At 38.7% G+C, this 13,279-nt stretch overlaps 2 protein-coding genes across 7 annotated transcripts in view; both read left to right on the forward strand.

Annotated features, from left to right (window-relative positions):
- nfat5b (nuclear factor of activated T cells 5b) overlaps positions 1-9,556 on the forward strand; it is a 24,983-nt gene extending 15,427 nt beyond the window's left edge. For all 5 annotated transcript variants that reach the window (XM_017030695.2, XM_008337025.3, XM_008337024.3 and 2 more), the window contains 7 exons: positions 1,284-1,418; positions 1,512-1,564; positions 2,250-2,382; positions 2,531-2,605; positions 2,786-2,883; positions 3,000-4,767; positions 5,188-9,556. In XM_017030695.2, the coding sequence (XP_016886184.1) occupies positions 1,284-1,418; positions 1,512-1,564; positions 2,250-2,382; positions 2,531-2,605; positions 2,786-2,883; positions 3,000-4,767; positions 5,188-5,459 (2,534 nt within the window). In that variant the 3' untranslated portion in view covers positions 5,460-9,556. The remainder of the gene's footprint in view (positions 1-1,283; positions 1,419-1,511; positions 1,565-2,249; positions 2,383-2,530; positions 2,606-2,785; positions 2,884-2,999; positions 4,768-5,187) is intronic.
- A 327-nt stretch (positions 9,557-9,883) lies between these two features.
- kars1 (lysyl-tRNA synthetase 1) overlaps positions 9,884-13,279 on the forward strand; it is a 6,522-nt gene continuing 3,126 nt past the window's right edge. The window contains exons 1-8 of one of the 2 annotated variants that reach the window (XM_025053540.1): positions 9,918-10,038; positions 10,692-10,863; positions 11,123-11,267; positions 11,358-11,523; positions 11,607-11,700; positions 11,826-12,012; positions 12,919-13,044; positions 13,159-13,276. In XM_025053540.1, the coding sequence (XP_024909308.1) occupies positions 10,724-10,863; positions 11,123-11,267; positions 11,358-11,523; positions 11,607-11,700; positions 11,826-12,012; positions 12,919-13,044; positions 13,159-13,276 (976 nt within the window). In that variant the 5' untranslated portion in view covers positions 9,918-10,038; positions 10,692-10,723. Of the gene's footprint in view, positions 10,039-10,691; positions 10,864-11,122; positions 11,268-11,357; positions 11,524-11,606; positions 11,701-11,825; positions 12,013-12,918; positions 13,045-13,158; positions 13,277-13,279 lie in introns of both variants that reach the window. The other variant, XM_025053542.1, reaches the window with a different exon arrangement.

Raw genomic sequence — 13,279 nt, forward strand, 5'->3', positions numbered from 1 at the left:
TTGCGAGAGAGGCATTGGAGAAAAAGGGAAAGTGTACAACAATAGAAGTGTGGGGACTTCCATTGTTTGCACCACAAACATGCAATCCAGGGAAATACATTTCCTCAGAACTAAAAACAGTAATTCCCTCTGGCATTCATCTAAGAGTGTGACATTGTTTGCGTGTGATACAGAGTTGTAAAGTGGGTTTCAAACTGCTGGGCGAGTGATTTGTTTGTTAGGATATTCTAAGACCACGGGGCCAATTGGAAAACATTGTCCATGTGGGCCTTCCCATGGTTGGGTTTATTCTTGTTCGTCAGTACACCTGAGTCAACTAGAGGTGGAGCTCAACTAATCCATCTGACGCACCATTGTCCCGGTTCACTAGCATCTGTGTAAAAAATGTTTACACATGTTCTCTACATCCAGCCTCACAATTTAATAAGTTAGTAATATGTGTTTGTTTCAGCTTCTTTTTTGGCTTATAGCTGTTAGCAGTTAGCATGTATAACAGATCACAGAAGAAAGATATACACATTTCTTTGTGCTTACTGTGTTATTTAAGAGAGTTACACTGTTTAATCTAGAAAATACCTTAATCATTATTAATGCTGCTCCTGTGTCAAAAGGGTATTATACATGTTGGAGTAGGTCAGCTCTCAACCACATCATCTCTGCGTTTTAGTCTAACCTTTAGTACTAACCCATTTGTCGGGTTTGAGGCAGAACAATACAATCATCAGGTTTGTTTTAGCTCAAATACTTACATATACATAAGGGGCCGACAGTGAAGTACTTAATATAAAGCAGTGTTACTCAACCATAGCCGCAGCCCAAACTTGGGCTGCCAGTGCCACCTAGAGGGTGCAAAAAACGTTCAGAGGTATTTTTTTTACCTCAAAAAAGTGTACCAAAACTCTGGAATACTTATTATCATCATCATCATATCCTGAGTAAAAAAATGGAAAGTGATGTATAGGGTTGAACGACACACGGTTATCCATGAACTCTGGCCTTATTTTGATCTCAGCTGTGCACCACTGTAGTTTCAAGGCAAGGTGTTGTGTGTTGGTGATGTTATCTGTCTACAGACTGGGAGGCAGACACTCAGGTTTTGCATACTCAATCAAACATTGATTGTTTCTGCCACTGTGTCAGTTATATCAAGTGGTAATGCATAAACTAAAACTGTGTCAGAAAACCTCGGCTCTTTTTCTCCTTATCCATCATCTGTCATTGATTGATGTCAAATCAAAGTAAAGTGAGTGTAAATGAATTGTTTGTATCTTCTTCCATTGCAGCCCAACCTGCAGGGCTGCCAGAAATCCTGAAGAAGTCACTACACAGTTGCTCAGTACAAGGGGGAGAGGAAGTCTTCATCATTGGCAAAAACTTCCTAAAGGACACTAAAGTGATATTTCAAGAGAATATTTCTGGTAAAACTTCTCTCTGAACGAACTCTGTATTAATTTATATATATATTTATATTATTGTCTTTTGTGAATCAACAAAACACATTCTATTTTCAGACGATAGTTCGTGGAAAGCAGAGGCTGAAATCGACATGGAGCTTTTTCATCAGGTAAAGTGTGATTTAATCAGGTCATCTAAAAGCAGTAGTTGCAGCCAATTAAGTGGGAAGATAGAGTCAGATTTGTGTGAGCCTTGTAATCATGTAATACATCTGAATGGCTGCTGGTTCAAAGGTTTGAGTGGGCCCATTGTGTACTGACCTAATTACACTCGGTCTCCAAGTGTTTACTGTACTTTTTCCCTCAGTAGTTTCCTTTAAACCTTTGGCCTTGAGAACAGAAGTGTAGGTAGACAGATTATTCAGTGGAGAACAGAAAGACTAATGCTTTTCTTTTTTATTTACCATACGTCCAATCCATGTTGACACAGCCTAAATATAACACACAGTTATACACTGTGCATTATCACCGCTGGATACATGTTTCCTTTATCTATTATTGTAAACTATTTTAAACTACTCTGAACTCTGTGTCTTTTTTCAGAATTCTTCCTTTGAATTATAGGTTATTTTGGTGAATACTTCTTTTGTTTAACCAAAACCCGTTAAATAAAGTAACCTTACTAAATTTTTACATTAGTGGACATTATCATGACAATAGAGAGTTTATGTTAATTAAAACCCACAATAAGACTTAAAATAAATAAGTGTACATGTAGTTCTACTGACAGACTGACATGTACTGCAGATGTACTGCTGGAGTCGGTGCTTTATATTTGTATTCTTATTCCTATAGAATCACTTGATCGCAAAGGTTCCTCCGTATCAGAATCAGAATATCACCACTGTGGTACATGTGGGAGTCTATATGATGACCAATGCTGGCAGATCCCATGATGTTCAACCTTTTACTTACACTCCTGACCTGGGTTTGTATTCTTGTTTTCCTGTTTGCTGTTCTGTTACATTTCAAGATTTTTGAATTTCTAAATAACAAATTAAAATATATGTTCTTTCATAAGAAAATGGTGATTAATGTATACTGTTTAACATTTTTGTGCTAATGTTTTTTTGCAGTAAAGCAAGATGTTCTTGTGAAGAAAGAGATATCTTCTCCAGTGAAGACTTGTACTATTGATGAACCAATTAAAGGTTATTCACAATGTACACAAACAAACATGTGTGTGTATATATATATACAGTATATATACAAAACACATTTCAGATTCTTGATTACCAATTAGGCGCAGAGTGTCTTTTTTTCTAAGAATAATACAATTTAATAATAAATAATAATTAACAATTTAAAAAAAACAATCCTTTTTGTTTTAGATGGTGGTTTGATTCCCTCAAGGTTGCCAGCAGTGAAAAGAGAAGATGTGACTCCAATGGAAGTGAGCAGCAATCTCCAATCATCGAGACAATTTAAGGTTATGACAGTTCATTTTTTAACTCTGGTAACAGTATTATGTGTGGTCTTTATTTTGAATGCAACATCGACAACATCAAAATAAACTTTTAGGTTTTCACTTTGTGTTCCCCGCAGACTCCAGGCCTTTGTCCAGCCCAGCAGAGCACAGACTTAGCTGCTGGACATCTTAACCCAAACAGACCATTTCCCACCAACCTGTCACAAGCTGGAGCTGACCAAGACAACAACCAGGCTTCTGTTTTTACCAACACTGAGTCCCTAAGCACCATCCACAAGCAGGACATTGCTACTACTGTCTCATTTTCTATGCCTACAGACTCCCTTCTCCAGCAGAGCTCCCAACAGTTCCTCATGGAGTCTAGAGAAGGTCTGGGCCAGGAAAGGCCAGCCAGTGGATCTGGAGGTGTAGCGAGGTTGTGTGTGGACCCTTCACCGCAGCAGCCTGAGCTTCCACTCTTCCAGCCAGATGAAGTGACCCAGCTGGAGGAGGCAGTTAGACAACTTAAAGCCAAAGGCTTCTGTAGCTTAGCTATGCAGTCTGACAACTCCATGTCAGAACAGCAGCAGCAACAGCACATGCAACAACAGCAACCGATTCAAAAACAAGTTCAGCAGCAACAAATGCAGCAACAACAGCTTCAACATCAGCAGCAGCGACAAGTGTTGGATAATTTACAGCAGCAGCTTTTTCAGCCACCAATTCAAATGCAGTGTGGTCTTTATCAAAATGTGTCCCAGGGAAAGAACATTGAACAGCAGGCCTCACCACAAGGGGTGGTCTCCAACCCAGGGTCTCTTTTCCAGCAGGTCCAGCAGCAGCAGCAGGCACCCTTTTTTCAGCAGGCAAATAATCTGCTTTCTATCCAAACCAACTTTCTTCAGCAGACACCCTCTCACCCATCACCACCCATATTCCACAATCCCAGCCCTTTGACAGAATCACAGGATCCTCAGGGGGCTCTGTTTCAGAAGGCATCTCAGGAGCAGGTCCAGGCAGCTCTCTTTCAAAATAACATGTCAGTACTACAGTCTCCAGAGCAACAACCCTCCAACCCTGGACTCTTCCTCCCTCAAACATCTCTGCCCACTCAGCTCACAACCAGCAATTCACAGCAGCAGCAAAATCAACATCAACAGCAACAGCTTGCTTTCCTTAATGCTCTTCAATCCCCTGTCGCTGAGCCACAGTCAGTATTTCAGACCCAGAACCAACTCTCACCAATCCAGCAGATAAGCCCCCTGGAGCAACAGCAGCAGCAGCAGCCCCCTCAGCCTCAGGCACAGACACAGCCACCACAGCAGGCTTCTCTTTTTCATCCATCTACAAACACTCTGTCACCTGGGCAGCAGCAACAGCAGGCGGGTCTCCTTTTCTGCAGTAACACACTGTCCTCACCGGACCAGGCCTCTAGCCTCATCTTTAACAGCCAAGGCCAGATGCCACCTTTGACTAGCAGCAATTTAGTGACTCAAGAATCCCAAAACTCTGCTATGCTCTTTTCCCAGTCAAATATGGTGACGGTAAACCAGCAGGATCGAACTGAACCAATGGCTTTGGGGAATCCCACTCATTCACAACGACAAGTCCTGTTTCAGGAACAGCAGCCTATGCAGCTGGGCAGTAGTTCAGCCAGTCAGCAGGAGCAACCTGTGGGTCTCTTTATGCCTCAGTCCAATATGTCTTCACTGCAGGGGGGGCTAGCTCAGGAGCTGGCACAGTCGGCCATGTTTGGCCCTCAGAACAGTGTGGCAAACCTCCAGACAACCACCTCGTCTTCTGTCCAACGGCCAGGAACTATGTTTCAGACTGCTGTGAGTGGAAGCCTTAATCCGCCCAGTCAGCCACAGCAACCTGGTCTTTTCCTCTTTGGGCTTCAGAATGGTAAGAAGGTCATTTGTCACTTGGTCACTTGTGCATGCCCTTGAGTTGACTGTCACATGGTTTCTTTAGTGTTCCATAAGGTGGTGGTAATTACCTTTTGGGTTAATAATTAAATACTTGTACATCAAACATGAAGCTTTTAATTGCCGAGCAAACATTTATGAGTCTGCACTGCTTTTCTTCTAAACTAACTGCTTATGGAGTGACTGAAAAGGGGAGGTGGGTGTTGTGTTCTCAACTTGTTTCTGCTGCCCCCTAGTGACCAAAATATGTCATTGTTGCAAAAAAGGCGATAGCACTTCTGTTATAGAAGTTCCATGATGTGTGTGTGTGCGTATACACCCTGTGTTCACTTTGTGTTTCTTTCAAACTACCACAATAGGTCCTGTTTAATTTCACTGGTCTTTTTTCTGCCTGCAGGATGCAGCCAGCTCATGAACACTCCTGGAAACATAGTCTCTGATCAGATCATAGCCATCAGCCAGTCAAGTCAGAACCAAAGAGAGAATGACGTGCATATCCAGAACCTGCTTAGCCAATCCTTGTCTCAGCCAAGGACTGTGCAGAACAGCATGTCTGGTCCACAGAACATGGAGAAGATGGATGACCTGCTGGTGAGCCTTCAGGAGTCCAGCAACACCTTGACCCGCTCATATTCCTTAATTTCCCAAGGGGGTCTCCCAAGGGATTAATGAAGTACTATCTAATCCAGGGGTCCGCCTGTAGGTCATTTGGTAGCGGGCCGCAGTGGGACACAGTGAAAAAACATACTTCAGTTTTACTAATTTACTTCATTCAAAAATAATCCAGTCATATTCCTTTATTTTTTTTCCTATCAAATGATAGGTAATTTAAAGGCAGATACTAACAGAGTAAAGTCTAAAAGATGTTTTATTTAGAAAATTGAATGATCCTTCAATAATGGCTGATGCTGGCCGATCTAGACATTGGTACACAAAAGGTTGGGAACCGCTGATCTAATCTGATCTATTAACATTTAAAATATTTATTTTTCCCTGAATAAAAACAACATTTAGGAGACAATCAGAGTGGCAGTGGCTTTGACAGTGTCACAAAATAATATTTTGTTTAACACTTCAATTACCCCCTCCCCAAAGCTGAGGATTTGAGGAAATAATTTTAAAGACAAAGTAGAGAACATATTCTTTGGTAGGTTTTTAGTCCAGCCAGTTGACCAAAGAAAGATATGTCTCTAACTATAAATGACTGAATGATCTTTGTAAAAAAAAAATATATTTTTTCAGGTCTGTGACAAACTTAAATTAATTTAAATTAGACCAATCTTTATCTGTATCTTACTTTATGTAAAAACAATAATACTAATAAGGTAAGATGTAGAATAAAATTGTAATTTTGTCCTCCATCTTACTTTGTGTTAATACATGTTCTTGTCAGTTAGTCAGTTGTGTTACCAACTTTTGTTTTTTAGTTGTATTCTGAAGCGATTTCTATATCGTCAGTAGTGTCCTCTTTGTTTTGTTTGGGTTTTTTTCTGTTGTATGAAGACGGGAGTGTGTGTGGTACAGCACGAATGTTAGAGGCAGATCCAGGCTAGAAAGATGTGCTAAGTTACCATTGTTGATAGGGTGGGATTTTAAAAAATCCCTCTCCAACAGTGTAGAAGGAATAGTGAATGGAAATTGGATTTGTGGAGACAGAAGGATGTTGAGAAGTTAAATCGATTAGACAATTAGGGTAAAACTAGTGCAACATGTGATCAGAAAAAAGATCAGATGCTGTGCTAAAGTATTGGTATATAAATGTTTGGTGCAACGGTACCTGCAAGGAATATTTATTGTTCAGTTCAGAGCTGTCGATGTGGTGGGCAGATTAGGTCACAAACTGTGAAAATTAGAAACTTTAAATCCAGCAAAGTGTTCACCCAGAAACACTTTTTGGAGGAAAAAAAGGATAAACATATGTAGAATAACATTGAGTGTATGCAGTTACCATGTGGACCCTAGATGGACTGAAGCAAGGTTTAGGTTGACATTCATATTATTTGGGGTTCATAAAATTCACAGAAAGGTGATACTAGAATGTGACAAACAGCGGTCGCAGCAGAGGTGGCCCTTCTGTGATTTTATTACCGTTTACAGGATACATTTCCCGCCATGTTTGCATGGCAGTATTATGCCAACGTACAGGCTCTGAGAGAACATCTCTAATCTGATATATACCTATATATTTTTTAGCTGGTGTCATTGATAGCCAGCCATGTTACATTTCTTTTTCATTCCAAAATCCTCTGATATTTAATTTATTACAAATCTGGACAATTCAAGACAATGTTGATCCAATTCCTCTTCTGAAATATCGTCATTACAGTGGTTATCAGTTTAACTTTTATTTACACATACATTTATTTAGAGAGAATAGTGTGAAAAATAGTATTTAAAAAAAATATTTCTATAATATTAGTAATCATTTGCTTTAATTTGCGTCAGGCACGCATGATCTGGAATAGTATTCTTGAATGTGCTTTAAAAGAGCCTTGTACCATTTGTAATAATATGATGTGAATTTAGGGAATGTTGAAAATAAGCAGCATTTTGTTAGGATTAGATTGTTCATTGTGCATCTCATCTGTACTACGGTATTAAAGTGCGATATATTTACAAGTTTTCTTGTATAAACAAGCAAGTTGTAATGATTCTGTGTTCTCTGCAGTTGGCCAGTGGTTTTAGGAACAATTGACCCCAAGTGACTCCTGATGAGAGGCTGTATTGATTTGTATTGACTCATGAGGATTTTGTTTTTCTGCATTCTGCATTTTGCCTTAAGGAAAGCGTAGGCAGGCTCGTTTTCCCAGTTTTAGTCATAGATTCCATGATTATGTCCAGCTGTCTGTGTTTCTTTCTGTTTATTATGATCTTTTTGTATGTTTGGTTTTACTCTGTTTGCGTGAACAAGGGGCTGGTCTCTAATGTTGGCAGAACTAGCTCAATCCCAGGTCTCATGTTCCTCATTATCTACTCTGATTATTGAAAACAGGTCAGAAACACAGTTACATTAGATACACTTTAACAATATAATAGCAGGATTTTTTGGTTTAATGATGGAGATTATGTGGACTTGACAAATGTGAGTTGTATGTGTGTTTAAAGGGACCTTAAACCTGAAGAAACCTGAATTGGGAGATAATATCTTTCTTCATCTTGAGAAGTGGAAAAGCTGTTCTCAGTTTATGACTTGTTGATGTGTGTTGCGTTTCTGTTGATGTTTGTGTGTGTGTGTGTTTGCTGTGTTGGGAGTGTGCCTAATTTATTAGTGTGTTGGTTATATCCTTAATTATTCGTTAAAATCATGGATGATTTGTTGCATCATGAATTTAATTTCCTACACTGTGATTACTAATGACTGTACATTACTGTGCATGTGGAGTTACACCGTTGTAAAGGTAAATTTGTCTTTAAATTGCAACACTGTCAGAAGGTATATATATATACAGTAATTACATATATAAATGGTTGCATCTGTCTGTAAAGTAAAGCCCTGAAGCTCACCAGAGAAAACAGGAAAACTTCTCAGTTGTTTTATAGCATCAAGAAATGTTATTCTTCTTCTCATTTTGCTGTTAAATTAAATACATTGGAACCTTTTTGTAAGTTATGGTCCCATTGTGAAGATAAAGCATAAGAGAAGGTGTTATTTTTGACTGGAGTAGCCTGCAGTCAATGTCAGCCACATTTAGCGTCCACCAAGGACTTTACTTTACTGCAGATGTGTCTTAATTTGGATTGACTACTGAAACAACAAGCACAGTTGAGATCTATCCAAAGGACTAAAACCATTGGCCTAGGTCGCTTTTTCTAAGTACAGTTCATGGTAGTGTTGTTCAAGGCTATAGTAAAAGAACTGCTCTTGCTGATATTTTAATTTAACTATGCTGTTATACCCAGAAAAAATGGAAACATTTACAAATTAGAATAAAATAAATAGCCCCAAGAATTTAATTTAGCTATTAGGTACAGTATTTTTTAATCTGACTACGGGTGTCTTCCTGAGAGGCAGAATGTTTAAAGCACACATTGTGAAGATAATTATTTTAAATACAATAATATTATGCGTCTATTTACATCATTGGAACAGATCACTTTAAAAAAAGTGTTACTCTGTATGTAGTCAGTGTGAACTGTATGTTGTGCTGAGGCATGGATAAAGGTTATCTGGATTCACTGTCTCTGTTTCCTGCAGTGGAACAATCTCCTGTCCACTACTGTAACAACAGCATTTGCCACACAGGGTTTTTCTTCTTTTTTGTAAAAGTCACTTTAAACTCTAATATAAGCTGAAGATGTGCCTTGAGGAGATGATAAAAGTGTTAAATTGTTCTCCGACCAACATGCCCATAGAGGTAACGAGAAAGCTCAGATTCCATCTCATTTAGCGACCACTTCATCTGGCCTACCAACGTGCTTTTAAGGCTCAACTGTAGTGACCACAAGAATGTGCTTGTGGTCGATAAGTGTCTTGGGCAATTTCTGTCATGCATATGAACTTGATTGTTCTGAAGTATATGTTGCATTAATGTTTGACCAACATAGATGCAGACACGTTTTCTCAAAAACTGCTATGCAGCTAATATACTGTAAATGTAGATCTGTCAGTTTTTAATATATATTTTTCTATATAGCCTTTTCTGATGAAGCAAATTGGATGTTGTTTCTTCTTTTATTTATGTCACTTGTTGAAATTATTTCTCAACAAATGTTGAAATTGCTTTAAAGGCAGTCCAAACAGAAATAAAATGTATTATGTAAATGTCTCTTTGTGAAAACATTGCATTTTTTGTGTGCTTGTATGGTTGTTTTTTCTGCCTTTTTTAAAATTAAATTCTTGCTTACAGTTCTCATATACTTAACTCATTTCATCTAGAAAATTAATAATGACAAAAGTAATTTAGAGCTTAATTAATAAAGATCAATCTACCTATCTAATAGGATGAATGGCTTGTTCTTGTTTTCTTTTGTATTATTCTACGTTGCCTATACAAATAAGGCTTCAGAACTCAAAACACTTTAATTAATTGTATAAGTAACTTATCGAGCGGTAAAGAAAATGTCACAACATAACTGAAAGTAACGAGTAGTGATTGATAAACTCGTTTACGATACAATTGGCAGCACCGTGAACGCACCACCCATTTCTCGCGTTTTTGCGGCGTACGCATGCTCCTTAGAACTCTGAAGGAAGCACACGCAACATGGCCGAGGTGACAGCGGTAGACGGAGATAAACTCAGCAAAAAGTAAGGCGACGTTTTTCCTCTGTCACAAATAAAATACGCTTATGTCCTGACTGTTACATTTTATAGAAATGTATGTTTTGGACTGCAGTGACCGTTTAAATGAGTCTCTACTGTATCGTTCAATGTTGCATCAGGTAAGAAGATGTTAGCCTAGTGATGGCTCCATATGGATGTGTGTGGTTAGCCTGTGTATCCCATCATGCAGTTTGTTAGGGTCCCTGGAAACTAGTCTTTTTAAATAAACGTTGCCCCTCTTCCCAATGTATTTTCTACACGACTAAAACTACAAACTCCAACGGGTTGTGATAAAAAGAGATATGTGAATTTTGCTTTCGTTTTCGAATGGACATGAGAATAATTTAAAGCAATGGCCATAATCGCAAACGTTACGTTATTTTTAAGTATTTAATGTGACGTTTTGAGCCCGTACACCCAGCATCAAAATAAATGTTGTCTTATCATCACTTGAAGGCAGTAAGTGTTAGCAAGGGTGAAATTGTTCTTACCAAACGCGTGTAATGATAAAGCTAGATCTTACCTCTAAAGTCTTTTTAGTATCATTTAAGATGTGTTGTTGCTGGCTTAAACCTGTCCAGGATTTGTCAAAGTCAACCTGCACAATATATTGGTCTACACACTGTCTATTTCCACAGGTCTGCTTGCTGACCGAGTCAGTTTAGACAGCATGCTGTGTCTGGTCAGAGCAGCCAGGCAGCAGCTGTGCCAGGCCTATGTGATCAGGGGACAGTGGTATAAACGTACACCCCCCTGTATGGCTACAATCCCAACTCAAATTCATGGGAACCGATGGAGAGGTGACAAAAGGTTGGTGGCTTTTCCATTCCTGTGAGAAAAACAACCAACCTTTTGTCATCACAGTCAGTGTGGTTCCTTTTTAATTTTGTTTTCAAATTATTACACTCATTCATTTAACAGAAGAGACAATAAATGTGACTTCCTTGCACTTTAACAATTTGGGCAAATATTCATTGTAAGTTGAACTTTCATGAAAAATTGCAAATGTTTAACTTAAAGTGCATGACTTGTTGGTCAACGCTGTCTTGTTTTCAAATGTTTTTAACAGTGAGCTGAAGAGGCGTATGAAAGCTGAGAAGAAAGCTGCTGAGAAAGAAGCTAAGGTGAAGGACCTGGTGGAGCAAAAAAAGGAGTCAAATGGCCCTGCTGCTGAAAATGCCGCTGGACTGGATGAGGAGTCCCTTGACCCAAATGTAAGTTTTTGTGCATGGCTATTTATCCCTGTTTTGTACTTGTAGTTGTAAGACCTACAACAATCATATGCGTTTTTTCCTTTATTGTAGCAATATTTCAAGATTCGCTCCCAAGCCATCGGGGAGCTAAAGGGCACAGCAGAGGATCCGTACCCACACAAATACCATGTAGACCTGTCACTCACAGAGTTCATTGAGAAGTACAATAATCTACAGGCTGGAGATCAGCTGTCTGATGTTGTTCTTAATGTGACAGGTACTGAGAATATTTTTAAGGATCTTAAAAATATTTGCTATTTAGTCTGCTCCTAATGTCTCAGTCTTAAAACTGTGCTGCAGGTCGTGTCCATGCCAAGAGAGCTTCTGGAGCCAAGCTGCTCTTCTACGACCTGCGAGGTGAAGGAGTCAAGTTGCAGGTTATGGCCAACTCAAGGTAGCGTTTTAACTATTATTGAAAACAATGTACACAGGCTGTTATGTTTGTCAGTTGGAACCTTGGACTACAATACTCAGATTTCAACATAAATGTTCCTTTCACTTTTGCTTTTTGTGTGGTAGAAACTACAAGTCTGAAGAAGACTTTGTGGCCATTAATAACAAACTGCGACGTGGTGATATCATCGGTGTCCGTGGTAACCCAGGGAAGACTAAGAAAGGGGAGTTGAGTATCATTCCCATTGAGATGACCTTACTTTCACCATGTTTGCACATGCTGCCCCATCTCCACTTTGGCCTGAAAGATAAGGTAAATAATGCCTTTCGGTTTCACTCTTAGTATGTGTTCTCTTTTTTAAAAGAAACAACAACAAAATAAAAGTTCTATGTCTCTATATATTTAATACATGCAGCACCAAGTGATAATGAAGTCTTCTTTCTTTTTTAAAGCTTGTTATAAATAAGGTTATAAATGAGTCATTCTAAATGGCCAGTGAAATAACACTGAGACAACATTTTTGAGTTATATTAGAAATTTAACTCTGCCTGTCTAGCAATTAATTTATAGTGTTAACAGGTAAATGTGTTGTTGCAGTCATGAAAATGCCCCATCTGCCACTTTAAATGTTCACTATTCTGCTGACAAAAGTTGTATTTAATGATATTCTAATTGATATTCATGGTGGATTTTTTTTATTTACTTCAAAAGTTTGATCTAAGTAAGGTTTCTTTCCTGCTAAAAAGTATTTTTGTTACAACAGAACATGAAGAGGCCTAAACTGCTTGGTTGACTTTTTGCTCTGGGTGTGTTCTAACAGAGGAGAGTTTACTGTTGAAACTTCTTATGGGCTACACATGCTTCTGTGGTAAACGTCCCATTGGTAAAAAATCTGCTCAAACCTGATTGGTGTAGTAGCTTTTAACTTTACCTGTTTTATTGGATTCCATTGTTTCCAGCACCCCTGAAGTTTGAGCTTAACATACAACCACTGTTCCTTAAACACATTATATTTACATTATCTGTACCATTCAACAAATATAGATGTTGTGAACTTTCCTTTTCATGAAATTCTGTTCATTTCTGCTGATCAGTTAGTTCCTCTTTATTAAATCAAAGCTTTTAACGTTTTCTCAACAACATCCCAGCATGAGATCTTTTGTGAATTAGTTCTGATTAAAGATTACAGCATCCATTCAAACCCTTTGTCCCTTAAAGGAAACACGATTCCGCCAGCGATATTTGGATCTGATTCTCAATGACTATGTCAGACAGAAGTTCATCACCCGTGCCAAAATCATCACATACTTACGTAACTTCCTGGACCAGCTTGGATTCTTAGAGGTGAGAATTTGGGTCACATATCTCACACTGAATATCTTCAGTTTGTTTGGAAACAGTTTGTCTTGAAAATTACTAATCACACATCCTCTTAACACTCTTTTTGAAACCTTTTAGATTGAGACCCCTATGATGAACCTCATCCCTGGTGGTGCTGTGGCTCGTCCTTTCGTTACTTACCACAATGAGCTGGACATGAACCTTTACATGAGGATTGCTCCCGAGCTGTACCATAAGG

The sequence above is a fragment of the Cynoglossus semilaevis genome, unplaced genomic scaffold, assembly GCF_000523025.1.
Source record: "Cynoglossus semilaevis isolate Cse_v1.0 unplaced genomic scaffold, Cse_v1.0 scaffold1102, whole genome shotgun sequence".
NCBI lineage: Eukaryota > Metazoa > Chordata > Actinopteri > Pleuronectiformes > Cynoglossidae > Cynoglossus > Cynoglossus semilaevis.